We start from the raw sequence: 16,370 nt of genomic DNA, 5'->3' as shown, positions 1-16,370 counted from the left end.
ATCCCATCATAAGGGTCCTACCTTCATGACTTCATCTAAACCTGAATCTCCTAAATTAGGCCCCATCTCCAAATACCATCACATTGGGGGTTAGGTCTTCAACAAAGGACATTTGAGGGGACACAATTAAGTTCATAGCACCATTCAGCAGCTCTGGGACACTTTTGTAAAAGCCAGGGTTTATGGAAAACTTAACTTACCATCTTAGAACATACCCTCTTCCCAGCTTACCTATTTGGAGCTGGGCTTGGTTACACAGGCATCAGACCCAGTATCTCCTTTGCTAGCTTCTGATCCTTTGTCCCTTCTGCTTCAGATCAGCCACCAAGCCTTATTACCCATGTTCCCATTCTTAGCACTAATGCTCCACATTAGATTGCTAGCAACTCATGCCTCAAATCCCTTAAGCCCTTTTGCCAGACAAGTGGTTCTTAAGTGTAAAGTACTGCCCATATCATCACAGTGCTGCTCACAAATCTTTACTGGTTCTCCATTACCCACAGAATCAGGTCACACCAAAGACCTCAAGTGACATTTTCAACTTGCTTTCTTGTGCACCACAACATACATTCTCTCCCATCTCCTTTCTGCTGTGTCTTTCAAGTTCCATTTCAGATATCACACCTTACAAAGAACCCATTGTTTTTCCTGTGTGTATTTATTGTCCCAACCATTGTACCATGTAATACCTTGTTTGGTTGAGTATATTCTCTCATGGATGCTTCTGTTACCCAAGAAAATTTTCTATTCTCCAAGGAAAGATTTTATTAATAATTCTTTCCATTCCTGTATATGTCCTTCTTAGAGTTGATGTTTATAATTACTTCATTGGTTATTGAGCCTCTGTTTTCTGCACAAGTCAGCTGTGTGAGTATGGGAGCAAAGAAAGAAAGCACAATTGATGTATCTTAAATAAGTGAATAAAACAGGCTCATAAAATTATAAAGTAAAGTAGCAGACAAGTAGAGAATATTATGGTATTAGCACTATACACCAAAGATGTGGAATAAAGGAATTATGAGGCATATTAGGGTCACACGACTCAAAGTTTGTTCCATAGAACAGCAGCTCCATTATCACCAGAAGCTTTTTAGAAATGCAAAATCTCATGTCCCACCCCAAACCATTTCACTCAGAATCCGTACTTTAACAAGATGCCCAGGAACTTTAACAAGATTCCCTTAAGCATTAAACTTTGAGAAGCATAAAATTAAACAAGTTCATCTATAACAATGATAGCCTGCTGTGTCTAGTATTCTACTGAAGTGGTTCTCAAATGATATCCAAGATTCCCTGAGCAAGAATTGATTAATCACTTTTTTTCATAATTGCAGAAAACTAAAATGTTCATTGGTAGAATTTTCTCAGTTGTGAGCTGTCCCCATATGTTTTTCTTAAGTACTTGGCACCTATATCATTTGTCTTTCCTAGTACCTAACACCTCTTAGTCCTGGCTATGTATGAATATCAACTATGGGGCTTTTTAAAGCATATCTATATATGACCAAGCCCTGCCTAAGATACACTATTTTAATTTGTCTAGGGATAGACCACAGGTATGGGCAATTTTAAAAAATGGCCCAGATGATTCTAATGGGAAGGCTATGGTCAGGAACCACTAATCTTAGTATAAAATGATACTTATTATGTAACATATATCATTAGTGCATGGTATCCTTTAATGAACACCATGTCTTTTAGGTACTCCATCATATTTGAGAAGCCAGGTCTATTGAAAGGTTTTATTATTCAGGAAATGATATTAGGCAAAGGTCTTCTTTGATTTGTATACACTCAAAGCTATTTTGTATTTTCCCTCTATTAAAGAGTTTTCAGATAGACTGGTGATTTTTCTTCATATCAGAGTTGATCTGCAATTTCCAAAATTCATCTTGTGTTTTTTATATAGAAACTACCTGCTAAATGTCCATTATTTTTATATCTTTTAGAACTTATTGTCATCTATATGATCAGCTTGAATGTCAAAGATATCTGATGGAAAGTCTCTCTTGTGCCATTATTAGACGCAGTTGCTTCTTTAGGATTTACATGTCCGGAAACCAGACTGATAATAACTCTAAGTGTGGGACCCTCCTCTTTGTGATTTAAAAAAGTCAGGTTCTAAATAAAAATGTAAAATTAATTCAACTACAGCATTGTTTTTCTTTTTCAGAGCATGGATGGAACATCAGGAATATGGATTAATCATCGATGGCTCCACCTTGTCACTCATACTAAATTCTAGTCAAGACACCAGTTCTAACAATTACAAAAGCATTTTCCTACAAATCTGTCTGAAGTGTACTGCAGTGCTCTGCTGCCGGATGGCACCATTACAGAAAGCCCAGGTAACTGGGTATTAGTTAATTTTCCTCTCCAGGTATTTCTATACACGTGTGCAAATTGTTCATTTTACTCTTGTTTCTTCTTAAAAAAGCCATCATTACCTTAGTACATCTTCCCTGGCTTCTTCCTCTTTGTGGTCAAACTCGAGAGTCTCCCCACCAATTTGAATTAAATCTACACAACACCTTGTTATCCCTTCAAGGTGGTTGTCCAGTTCCTTGCCTTTCAAACTTCCCTAATGAGTGCTTGATGCCTGCTGCCTCCGTTCTACTGCTTCTGACCCCCTATTACATTAGCTCCATGTGTTTTTGTCATCTTACTCTGTTGGATCTCTGAGAGGAGAACAGTGGCCTTGCCAAGTCCATGGTGCTGTCGTTTTCTCATTTCTCTGCAGCACTTGTCACTATCAATTATGTGCTCCTGAAAGCTCTCCTCCCTTTCTATGAAGGTCCATGGTCCTAACTCTTATTTTCCTCCTTGGCAACCTAGTGTCTTTTTATTTTCTTTCATCTGCTGTCTTCTCCCTAATTGTCAGTTTTCTCTGGGGCTGTCTTTCCTCTGCTTTTCACTTATAGCCTATCTCTGTATAAAGCATATCCATTTCTGTGACTCCCATTGATAAATTTCTGGTCCCGACTTTTCCTTTTCATTAAATCTCATATTTCTAGCTGCCTGCTAGACAGCTCCATGTGGATTCCCTACTGTCACATTAAATTCTAGTGTACAAGATAGATCTTATAATTTTCTCATTCAGGCCAATATGTTTTATTCCTTGTCTTTATTATTCCTGTTATCAGTGATGTTTTTCTCTTCCTCCCTAAGGCTCTAAACTACCTTTACCTTTTCTCTTCTTTCTCACTCCATATATAGTCACCATGTCCTTTGGAGCCTACCTTTTGTCATAGCTTCCATTTTGCTGTCATCTTTTTAAGCCTTTTACATACATCCTAGTCCAAGCCCTTACAACTTCACGTGCAATTTGTTTTAGTCTCCTTGCTTTTAGTCCCCCTTCATTTTCTTTCACCACCCTCCCAAATTAATCTTGTTAAAACACCACTTCTCCCACCATATATATTCTTGCTCAAATACTTTCAGGAGTTTCCTGGTCCCTTTGGATGAAGGGAGGATGATTCAGGGAGGCAATCAGGCTCACCCTTGTTGGTTCTTAATGTGTCTGTATGTACTTGGTGTCCACCATCCCTCCCATATCCTGCATGAATCCTCCACTCATGTTGGTTGTTCCCCCTTTCTATCCCTTCCGCATGCCATGTTCATGCCAAATTACTGCTTTCCTCATATCATTTCCTCATGCAGAGTTCTATCTGAATTCTTCTTGGACCAAGAAAAATTTTACTCAAAACCCAGATTAAGGGCCACCTCCCATATGCTATCTTTACCAGCTCCTCCAGGCTACGTTGAACTGTTTCATCTTGCTTCCTTATACTTACACACTGGGTCCAAAGAACCTTAGCATCTCAGTTATAAACTTTTTCACTTCTGTATACACACTGTATTCTTTCATATGTGTTAGTCTTGCTCTTTATATTCTTCAGCTGCTTGCTCTAGACCCAGGGGATGGCTGTGTTTGGTTTCTCCTTTACATATACCTCACCCACTTCCTCACACATACACACGCACACACACAGCCCATCCTGATTTAGGGCATTGTCTCTGTCTGCCTTCTTCGCACTTCCTATCCCTACCACACACAGGTGCTCTTCTTTCTTTTCTTCAACCTTCAAAGTGTTGGTTAGCTCCAGCAGGGGAAGCAGATCCTACCAGAAAAGTATCCAAAGAAATCTGTCCTTCAGTCAGAGGCTCGCTCTCTTTCTCTCTCTTCACATACATTCATTGTCTGTTGCTCAAATTGCTGACTACTCCACTGCCAGGCAAGTATCTGAATTCCTGACCTAACCTCATTCTGCTTCTCCCACCCAGCATATGGAGCACCCTGTGTTTCAGTCCTTAGTCTTATTTCTCTCACTGTAGTCACTTCTTGCAGGATATCAGCTACTCATCTGCCAAATCCATATAGGTGATTTTCAAGTCATGTCTCCAGTCCAAATCTTTGGTGTTCTACTTTACTTCTCCAGTTGCTTACTGAATTCATCTTAGGTATGTCATTACCACCTCAGCTCAACCTTCTCTAGAGTCCTGCTGTCATTTTCCTTGTCTTTTTCAACATCAATTACTGAGCTCACTGTGATTCCAGATTTCTAGATTCAAAACCTTGAAATCTGTGTTGACTTCCCCCATGCTTTACCCTTCCATGTGGTCTCAGTCACCAAATTATGTCCATTTTATAGTGCATTGTCTTTTCTATCTGTTCTTTGCTTTCCATTACCTTCCAGGTCCAGACCTTAAACAGCTCCTTGAATTCTGTCTGTTTAGCCACCTAACCTCTCTCTTTGCCTGCATTCTTGCTTTTTCTTCCTGTTCCTCCTGCACTCATGCTGCCACTTTGATAATATCACTCTCTATTGATCTGGCCCCAGATGTACCTGTCCATGCCCCCACTCATTGATCTGGTCAAGCCAAATGTATTTCTTTTTATCACACACTGTACTTGGCTGTTTACCTTAGAACATCCCTTTCCCTTTCTCCGGAATACTTCTCCAACCCCCTTTTACCTATCCATGCAAATCTAACAAATCTTTTACGATTAAAATCAAATCACTCTTATATAAAATCACTTCTGATCACTCTGACATGTAGTGTCCTCTGACATCAGAGACCTCTTTATGTAGATGACTTACATAGTGATGTTAGATATTCCCTTGCACAAATATTTCATATTATTAAATTGTATTGTTAATCTGATTATCAGATATTCTTACATCCGTTTCCAATCTCCACTATTCTATGATTCTTAAGATATATGACCAAGCCTTGTATTTTTTTTGGATATTTGCACATTGCTTTGCACTTTGTATTGTATGTAATTAAAGTTGATAAGTAAATGGTTTTTGATAAATTGATTTCTTTTTCATGAAGCTGTTCTAGAGATTGAAGAGAAGTTCTTAATCCAGGTGACCTGGGGCTCAATAAAATCTCCATGTTTATCTATCTAAACTTTTCATGATTTTATAGTCCGTGACCATATAACCTTTTATGTTTCCACAAGGACAAGCTTTAATCTTTTTAATATGTATTTTCATGCAGAAGCTGTCACCTTTGATAATTTTATTGCCTTCCCTAGACCTTTCCTGGCTGCAGTTTTTCTTCCTTGAGGTACAAATCATTACTGCACACAGTATAACAGGTGCAATTACTTTAACTAGTATTATAGCCTCTCAAACAAATGTAGTTTGGGTTCTTTAATTTTATCTTTGACACACATTACTTCTGACAGTCTTTAAAGTTTTTAAAAAGAACCAAGTTGAGGGGTGGAATTAGGGGAAAGCTGCATTTTACAATAATATCATTTTTGTATTAAATGGAATTAGATATGGATTTTTTTGTATGCAATTTAGTACAACTAAAACCTCACTGGACTTTATTTAAAGGAAAGACTGTGGGGTGGTTTAGCCTCATATACATTATTTTTAATGACTTTAGTTAAGTTGAGAGTGAGTTTTATTTATGTTAACTCGTGACAGCAATTCTGAGGACAGAATTTTTGCAAATCATTATTTGGCTACTGAATTATACAAGTTTTTTAAAAGCTGGTAAATTCCAAAGGGTTTTGAGGATTGATACTTAAAGCAATCATTATTGAAAACATAGGGTGGGAGGGCAGCTGCTTATCCAGTATGCTTCCCACAAGGAACACTGCCGAAAGACTTATTTTACTCATTTCGCACCACGGACACAGCATTGAGCTGCACTGTGCCATTGACCCATATTGAAGAAACACTCAGGGAATAGTGGCAGGCTTTATATACATAGGCATCTTTCTGTAAATCTTAACACCTTTAAGATGACCCCTTTTAAAATGCAGCTACCTATAATAGAGATCAAATCATATTGGGCAATGGGAGATTTAGTGAAGTTTATTTGATAACTCAAGGTGGGTGCCAGAATTTAACATTAGGTAAGTCCCTGGGAATAAGGGTTGGGGTAAACCAATGGGAAGTGGGCATGTCAGAAGCAGAGAAGAGAGAGGTACAGATTGCCCAAAACATTGTTCTCTCACTTCCCACTTCTGTTCCAATAGCCCTGTTACCCCAGCAGCATGTTATCCCAAATTTGTTTTCTCACCTCCACACATATAACGCCTCATCTAAAAGGACATGTGAAGCATTGACAAAAGAGGGCAATATGTTGACCTATAAGTAGGAGGCAAGGTTTTTAACAGTTTATACATGCACAGAACCAAAAACAAGTGGGCCTGGTGTCGCATTTTGAAAGTGTGTATTCTTCTGCCTCTGAGAATTCAAAACTGTTGTACATATATGCACAAACTACCTTTCTGTTTGCAAGGCCTTTGTTTACAAGTGTGAATGAGGCATATACCACCAATGTAGTACAATCTCATTCTGCTTTGACCTTTTGTATACCTCTTTTGTATTTAATATTTAGATTGTCAGAATGGTGAAGAATTTAAAAGGCAGCCCAATAACACTGTCAATAGGTGATGGTGCCAATGATGTTAGTATGATCTTGGAATCCCATGTGGGAATAGGTAAGAAACATCGAATGAGATGGCAGCTGTAAGGTACCAGTGTTGCTTTTAGGTAGAGTGTTTTTATATTCTAGAGCAATTCTTTGGGTTGCTTATCTTGAATTTGAATTTGGGAATGATAATTGTTAATGAGTAAAGGCCACATCTGACATATCCATCCCGAAGTCCTACCCCTGCTGGAAATGTAGCAATACAATGTTAGAAGATATTTTTATATTAGCCTCGTAAAGTAAATTTCCCAAACCTACTGGCAGCACAGTTGATCATTTAGCTGTCACCTTGACAGCATGCATGAAATTTTACTGTTTTTTCCATCCCTGGCCATATCACCTGCTTATATTGCTGCACTATATCTTTTGAGATTCTTAACTGTCCAGAACTAAGAAATGATCATTGGTTGGCAGTTTTTCCACATGGCAGTATTTATGGGTGGTTTGGGATGTAGTGTTGAATTTATATATGTTGGCATATAACAACAGCTTCACTACTACCTGCACCATTTTTCTCCCCTGTCAGGCTGCAGGCAGCAATCCTAACACCTCCCACCCAAGTACTTTTTGGAGGGGGAGAAATAATGGAATTAGTATCTTGGGAATTATTGTGCTGCAGTTTAAATTTCCAAATTCCTTCCATTTAGAAGGAGTCCTACTTAGTGTGGAACTCTTTAAGTTGTACTCATTGGTTATCCAGTATGGAAATAGCCTAAAGCTGCTTGAACTCATGGAATACTTGCGCTACTACCTAGAGTTTCATTCAGTGAAAGGACTTCATCTCATTGTAACTCTACAGTGTGGAGCTCCTAGACCATAAACCCCAGGTCTTTGAGTTGCTATAATATAGTACCTGGTCTAGTGCTGTGTATAATTAAGCACTTACTAAGTACCTTTAAGAAAATTTTCAGATTTAACTTTCTTCTAAAAATAATTTTTGCCTTTTTATGGTTGAAATAGTGATTCTGTTTGTTTTATATTTTGTTGTGAATTAAACTTAGTTTTACTTTTTATTGGTAAGTTTCACTGTCCTATTAAAGAAAGCACTTTTTGGCTAAAAATAACAAAGCTACAGTATACAATTGAACTACAACATGTAAGCAAGTTAAAAATATGGAAATGAAGAATCAGGGGGTTGCTTATTCTATAAAATACTCACTCTATAAAGATTTTCTTTTTTTAGGTATTAAAGGCAAAGAAGGTCGCCAAGCATCTAGGAATAGTGACTATTCTGTTCCAAAGTTTAAACATTTAAGGAAGCTACTATTGGCTCATGGACATCTATATTATGTGAGAATAGCACACCTTGTACAGTATTTCTTCTATAAGGTATGTGATAAAATATTTGTAATTTAGTTTAGACTATTTAATCCAGATTTGAGGCCAAATCTTCAAGTCAGCTCTCTTGAAGTATAAATACAATAAAACATACCCATTATAGGTTAACAGATCTATTTTGTCAAATCTCTACATCTGTGTAACCACTACCTCAATTAAAAATAGAACATTTCCATCACCCCAGAAAGTTCCCATGTGCTCCTGCCCAATCAGTTTCTTTCACTCTTGCACCAGATAATGACTAATCTGATTTATGTTGGCATATAATATATAGTGAAATGCATGGTATGTAATACATAAATTTGGATATAATTTCTGCAGTATAAACATTAGATTTGCCTCTTGAACTTCATATAAAATCACATACTCTCCTTTGTGTCTGGCCTATTTGACTTAGCATAATGTTTTTGAGCTTCATCCATGTTGTATCATATATCAACAGTTCACTCCTATTTTAGCCTTAAAGATACTCTAAACTGCTCTTTTTAGTAGCAGAATCCTCTTTTCAAATGAAATTACACAGATAAACCAGATGGAAGCAGGATTGCATTGACTGAAGGGTAATGTGGCCTGGGTTGTTTCCTTGCTCAACCTCCCTGTCCTGCACAAAGCTTCCTCACAACTTGGAATCTATGAATATAGTTTGAGCCACTCATTTTATCCTTAATGTACCTGGCATACTTTGAAGAGGACATGTCTGATTTAAAGTGTACAGATCATTTTAATTCAGTATGGGCCAGAATTTGATCTCCTGTGTTCTGTTCAGCATAGCTTTTAATTTTTTTTTCACTTTTCGTGTTGAAATAATTCTTATATACTTTTTGCCCAATTTTGCCAACTATTAACACCTTAGAAAGCCCATCCATAGTTATCAATATCAGTAAATTGATATGAATTGGCACATTATTAACTAGTCTACATACTATATTGCAATTTTGCCAGTGGTCCCACTGGTATTTTTTGTTGTCTGTTTCAAGCTCACAACTGAATTTAGTTACATATTTAGTCTTTAATCTGGGACAGATTGTTCCTGTCTTTCTTGTCTTAACATTTTTGAAGAGTGCTGGCCAGTTAATTTATAGAATGTCCCTTAATTTGGGTTTTTCTAATGTTTGCTTATTGTTAGACTCAGGTAATGCATTTTTGGCATAACAGAAACAATGTTGTAACCTGCTCAGTGCATTATATCAGGAGGCATATGTTGTCAATATGTCTTATTCATAATAATGTTAACTTTGATAAATTTGACTTAAGTGGTGTTTTGGGGGGCCTCAAGATCCCTCAGCTTTGCTCTGTGTAATTTCATTTGAAAAGAGCATTCTGCTACTAAAAGATTATTTATTCTATGAAGTAAAATCCTTTACTCTGTATTCTGTTACTCAGATAGTCACAGATTTGGCCTCGTGTCCATTCAACATATCCCCATTATTTTTTAATTTTTATTTTATTGTGATATAAGAACACTTACGATAAACTCTACCCACTAACAGATTTGAAGTGTATGACACAGTATTGTTAACTATAGGCATTGTTATACAGCAGATCTCTAGAACTTACTTGTCTTGCATAACTGCAACTTCTCACCCACCGAGTAGCAAGTCCCCATTCCCCCATCCAGCCATCCCCACCCTTTATTTAAAGACTTCTTTATTTTCTAGTACCACATGATGTTCTAGGCTCATCTTGTGTGATCCCTGTAGTCCTTGATTCAGACATTTCTTCAAGGAACACTGGTTCCCTTATTTGCACATGGTGTTTAGAAATGAAGAAGTGGGTGCTAGTTGTGCTCATTGCTGCTGAGTTAAAGATGGTTCTAGGCCTTCTCAGTGGACAGAGCTAGGAAATTTATATAGGTATTGACACAGATCTATTCATATCTGTATATATATGTTTGTGTACATAGACACACATATGTTGGGCCAGAATCAAAGGTATCCCGTGAACTCAGTTTATACTGATACCTTTGCTTCTAACCAACACCACAAGGTTCATTCTGACCTTTCCCTTTTCCTTAATTGTAACTCCTTTCTCCAGTGGTAAGAACCCTGGCTCTCATTATCCTCAGTATGTTTAATTATTTGCTCAATCCTAGAACAGCTTCAATTGCTAACTCATACTCCTGTGAAAAACAAACTAACTTGAGCAATCTATTTGTATTTAGCCTTTTTGTCTTTAGCCTTAGAGTATATAGAAGTGCTATTGCCAAAGTTATTTTCCTTTTCCACTATTTCAGTGTGGTTATGTACTCATTTGTAGTGCGGTTACATTAAATTTTTGTTTGTATCCCATTTAGATCCTTCTTATCCAATTCTGATTAATTTTAATTATTTTTTGAGTATGTGAAACATTGACATGATTCTCAAGGTGAGATTCTCTGAGGATAGTCTCATTGAAAAGAGAATCATGCAACTGACATTTCTCAGATTCCTCTTTTACTTGTATATAAGTAACTTACATAAGTAACATGTCTAAGTAACTCCTTTTCTACAATGAAATTTTTGAAATTATCTGTAATTGTCTATAAGCACACTAATGGAAAGAACCAATGTAATGTTTTGTTCTGTGACCAGTTCTTTTGTCTATACAAATTAATGAATGTGTATATCATTTTTATACACTACATACTTGTTTTCAGGTTTTTTATTGAGACATAATTCACATAACAAAATTCATTATTGCATGCTTAAAGTGTACAGTACAGTTGTTTTTAGTATATTCATTACAATGTGCAACCAGCACCTCCATAATATAGTGAACATTTGTCTCACCCAGTTCAATATCTAAAACTCAGTAGTTGTGCAATATCCTAAGCCCTCATGATGGACACTGAAGTAGTTTCCTCAACAATACCTTGGTTTGCTTTTATGACCAAGCATTAGAGTAAATGTTAGGCAAAGCCTACCTACCTATTTTTGTCTACAGGGAATAGAATTTACAAAAGTTCTAATTAGATTTCTAGTTTGTACATATATTATCAAGTTCATGTGCCAGTTTTAAATGATTCAAGCAGTTATGGTGTTTGAATTTCACACCCTATATTTCACAGGAGGGAAAGCTCAGCAACTGCTTTTATGAGTCAGTTTTCTATGGTCAATCCTAGGTCTTATTAATGTTTAAAACTGTGAATCCAGGTATACAGATTTTCTAAGACCTTGTCAGTTCATATCAGCTGGTATCCAGGCCAAACCTGGAGGATATGATAATTAACCCAATATTGTAAGGTAGTTTGGTGGTTTTCAAGAACATTTTATTATTTAATCCTCACAAATCTCCCATGAGGCGATTAGTATAATTTCCATTTAAAATATGTGGATAGTAGGGCTTGGAGAGCTTAAATAGCTTGCCTTTGGCTCACCAGGTAGGAGGTAACAGAGCTAGATTCCCACAATAGGTTTATTTACTATAAGTTCAAGACTCTTTCTACATCTTAGTTAGGGTCTATTGGGCCTTTGGGCTCAGTAAAAACCCCTCGTGGGGATTGGTAGTTATTCTCTCTTACCCCTCCCCCTAGCAGGAGAGCCCATGAAGATTTGTCTTACTCATCTGCATAGCAGTCTGACCCCTTTCCAGAGGCTTGGTTTGCCTCTTTAAGACTTTGGCCTGCCAGTACAGCATGGAGAAGACAAGTAATGACTCTGTAGCATCGTACTATGCTGATAGACAGTGACTGCAATGGGGTCGGGTGAGGACTTCATGATATGGGTGAATGTTGAAACCACCATGTTGTATATGTGAAACCATCATAAGATTGTATATCAATGATACCTTAATTTAAAAAAAAATGACTTTGGCCTGCAATTCAAGCAACTGCCGGCAGATGGAAGGAATGATCTGTTAAGGAAAGCGAAACAAACATTACAAATGCTAATGTTTACCAGTAGACAGTAATTGACATAACCTTGTTCCCAGTTGAGGTAATAATTTATGTAAATGATGCCCCCTGTCTTAATTAGGATCGCTATGCTCATTTCATCTTAGTCACTGACTTAGCAGTATTCCTTTTTTAGTGCTCCTTTTGTCCCAAGGTAATTTCTTATACTTTTGACCCACATTGGTTGACTTGCCAAGCCTTCCTTCTTCTTACCTTGCCATTGCATCTTCAAGTGTTACTGCCACATCTCTGGACTGCTTCAGTGACAGGTCTTCCTGCCCTCTATTTCTCTATTCAATCCTCCTTGCATAATTCAACCAGGTTAATGTTTGGAAAGTGCCACTTTTTAACTTGTCCTCCAGAAACTTCACTCTGTAGTGTCCAAAGACTAACCTGGCTTGTAAGGCACCCCACAGTCTGACCCTATCTTAACCACTTTTGTTTAAAATACATAAAGCATTGCATTGGTTCCTGCTATCAACATATTCTATTCATCTTCAACACATAGTTCAAATTCTAACTTTATTCATTAAATCAACAAATATGTCTGAATGTGTTACCGTGTGCCAAGCACTGTTTTAGGCCCTAAAGATTCATAATGGGATAAGATAGAGTTTCTGTTCTCATGGAACTTCATTTCAGTGGGAGAGTCAGACCTCCGCTTCCCACAAAGCACTCCTTTAATCTCAGAACACTTTTTTTTAAAGAAAGCATGGCTCTACAAATGCTACTGACAATATTTTGCATTCTGCCATAACTGATGTATATAAATAAGTGTTGCCCTTCCAGGTGATAACCCTGGGAGATCTGACACTTACTCTGATGCTGTAGGAGTTATTCAGTACATTTATAGCACTTTTCTTTAATAATGTCCTCCAGAGCCTGTAGTATATTCATCTAAATATCCTCAGCTGTGGCAGACATTCTTCCTCTGAGGATGTGTTCGCTTTTATAAAGCAGCCTCAAGTCTCCCAGCCTGGTAAATGAGCTAAGTGAAAATGTGTGACAGAAGGAGAGACACTGGCTTTCAGAAGTGGGCTCTTGAAGATGCTACCCAAAGAGAAATCCAAAGATATTGTGAACAAATAACAGCTCTCACGTAAGGTCACATCCTACCTTGAAGGACAGCACTCATTTGAAAATACTGGTTCTGGTAATTTTGCCTGAAGACATCAACTTCAGTATATACATCACACCCACTGGCTTTTACTGCCTTATGAATGCTAAACTTGTATTTTTTTATCAGTCTGATTTTAGTGTTCTCCCTATTAAATATAAGTGCTTTAGGACTAAGAAGTTTTGTTTTTGTATCACCCACAATGCTATCTTCGCATGTAGTAGGTAATCAATAATATATGTTGATTATTTGATAAGGCAGTAAAGCAATAGTTGATACTGTCATGAAAGTCAGTATAATGTCAATATACTGTCATTTCCCATTTACTGGAATTAATTGACTTTAAATACACTTAACAGCGTTATGTTAGTCTATGATGATTTTGCAAATCTAACTGGCATTTAAGGTGCAGTACCATCAGGTGTTTGTATTCTATGAGCTCATGTTTTCCCCAAAGAAAATGAGATCCTCTTCTGCCTTGGTAAGGCAAAACTTGGTATTAATACAAATTAATCATTTGTTTTTTAGTTGTTTCCTTACAATTTTGCAGTAGAGATTTATTGCATTATGATATTAGAAGGACTTAGGACTCATTGTATACTATTTGGAGTACAGCTTCCAGTTTAGAAAGCTGATCAAATGAAAACATTAACCCTTATCTCTATTTTTTTTCAGAACCTTTGTTTCATTTTGCCACAATTTTTATACCAGTTCTTCTGTGGATTCTCACAACAGGTTTGTTTCCCTAGTTATTTGTTAGAATATAGTATAAATTTTCTATCAATAAATTACCCTTTTATATATTGTGTTATAAAGACTAAAGATGTATGCCTAAAATAAAAGGGTTTTTTTGTTCTTGTTCAAAAGTTGATCTTAGCCTGGTTGTTGACAATAACAAATGTTTATGTCTTTGCTTTAGTAATGTTTTTATTATTATGTTTTTTTAAGTTATTTGATACAGCCTATTAGAGTTGAAATAACCTTGAGAGTATTTTTTTTAATCAGTGTGTACTGTGTTTCCCAGTAATCCTAAAATGTTACAATTCAATAATTCAAACAAAATCTTACACCTTTGCAGTTTCTCAGGTTGATTTTCTAGAAAACCTCTGATCTTTAAGCTGGCTAAGAAGCCGTGATTTATGGATAAAGCCTTGGATTACTTGAGCATCTCTACATTTTTTGCCCACTGTTGTTTTCTAAACATGTATTACAGAAAGAATATGGTACATGTTAGTTGGATATATATGTGGTGGGATGGCAGGCACATTTGTAGGTTTGTTTTGCTTTGCTTTTAGTGGAAGTATAGCTAAATACAGGAGCTGTAATGCTCAATGACTCAGAAATTCCGTGGTTAATTTATGAGCAACTCAATGATTTTGCCAAGCTGAGCAACTTGGTAACATCACCACAGGTATTAGAGACTGTGTTTCTAAATGTCAAGGCATGCTTCATTACTCATGGTAGGAAGTGATATTTTTCTAATTTCTTGGCAGTATTTTTAAAGCAATATATTATTCTCAATGGAAAATGACTGCTGTCTTTCTCAGTCAGGCACTTGCCACTTTGCCATTTGGTATTCTTACATCAGTGTCATGTCATCATCCCCTTAATGCCAGTTAAGCAGATCACTTTATGAATTAGCCATCTACCAGCTGTAAGGATGGCAATTAGCCTTCTTGTATTCAAAACTAACAGTATTAGTTATAGAGCATTTTATAAATTCTGATGAATCTGCTTTTCTTGAACATTCAGATTACTGTTGATCAAAATGTTCCTATTCCTCATTTCCTTGGATGAATACAAATATTAAAAAGACATTTCAAATTTTGTAGCAGAGTGATAAAGGAAAATTGGCTTGATCTGGTTAAAACATTGTATTTTGAACAGAATCTGTTGTTTTGTTGTACTTATAAAACTGGCTGAGATTCAGACTCTTGGCTCTCTGGGGTCTGCTTAGGTTACCTTAACTGCTTAGATTTCCATGAGAGTTCAAATTTGGTTTCCACAGTTGCTCAACTGGTAGGTTCATTCACTTAACAATTATCTCTTGGGTGCCTGCTATGTGCCAGGCCAAATGCTGGGGATATAACAGTGATCAAAACAAACTCTTATCCTAATGGAGCCTGCAGTTTAATGAAAGGGAGAGAGGCAAGCAACATTCAGACAGATATTATGATGGGTATTGATAAATGCTCTGAAAGAAAAAAAGTAAAACATAATAAATGGATAGAGGTGACTACGAGAGGGCTGCTATTTTAGAGATGATCTGAAAGTTCTTTCTGTTGAGGTACTATTTGGGCAGAGATCTGAAGGAGATACCATACAAGTTTTACTTACAGGTAAGATGAAATGTCTCTCTGAGGGGATGGCATGATGTACAATACCTTTATTCTTGACTTTGACTTTATGCTAAGTGCTAAATATAGTAACCTTTATTGCAGATATCATTGGAGTACATACAGATAGTCAGCTAGGTCCACATCAGGTGTTCTCTGCAACCCTGGAGCTTGGAGAGCAAGCTATGTAAAATATAGAAATGGAACCAGGATTCAGATTCTTTAAGCAAAAAGCAACTCTTTACTAAAACCAGGTTACTACTGGTCCTTTTTCTAAGTGAGAAAAACATTTCTAATAGGTTTAACAAGAAACATTATTAAACTTGTCTGTTTTGAGGACATTCGGTCTCTTCTAATTATGCATCTAAGAATTATATTTCTCATGTACCCTCAAAGTACCATAGTAGAATAAAAGTAGATTGATGCCTTTTTTGTTTGAATGAAAATCAAGACTAAATTATACACCAGTCAATCTGAGTTACTTTTTTAATTTCTTCATTAGCAAAATGGGTAGTTTCCAATGAAAATATAGTGTTGTGTACCAACAGACTGATCTCTCTCAAGAATTAAAAGGAATGTTAACACCTTTGGGAGAGTATCTTTTAATTCAATAGAATATATTTACTGAGCTTAAATCTTTATGTGCGGGAAATATCTCCATGTCCTATATAAAGCCACATTATAACTTCATTGAGAAAGTTCCATGCATTATCTCTTGCTTTACCTCTACCACAGGACAAGAGGTGTG

General features: G+C 36.7%; 1 protein-coding gene across 13 annotated transcripts in view; it reads left to right on the top strand.

Moving 5' to 3' along the window:
- The window catches only part of ATP11C (ATPase phospholipid transporting 11C (ATP11C blood group)), a 207,311-nt gene that overhangs the window by 166,461 nt on the left and 24,480 nt on the right, over positions 1-16,370 (top strand). For all 13 annotated transcript variants that reach the window (XR_012127479.1, XM_073227864.1, XM_073227862.1 and 10 more), the window contains 4 exons: positions 2,174-2,348; positions 6,868-6,970; positions 8,144-8,289; positions 13,962-14,021. Coding sequence is in view for 12 of the 13 variants with exons in the window: in XM_073227864.1 (XP_073083965.1) it covers positions 2,174-2,348; positions 6,868-6,970; positions 8,144-8,289; positions 13,962-14,021 (484 nt within the window). In the remaining variant the exon portion in view is untranslated. The remainder of the gene's footprint in view (positions 1-2,173; positions 2,349-6,867; positions 6,971-8,143; positions 8,290-13,961; positions 14,022-16,370) is intronic.

This window comes from Manis javanica, chromosome X, assembly GCF_040802235.1.
Source record: "Manis javanica isolate MJ-LG chromosome X, MJ_LKY, whole genome shotgun sequence".
In the NCBI taxonomy this organism is placed as follows: Eukaryota; Metazoa; Chordata; class Mammalia; order Pholidota; family Manidae; genus Manis; species Manis javanica.
This window is presented reverse-complemented; position numbering and strand designations above follow the sequence as displayed.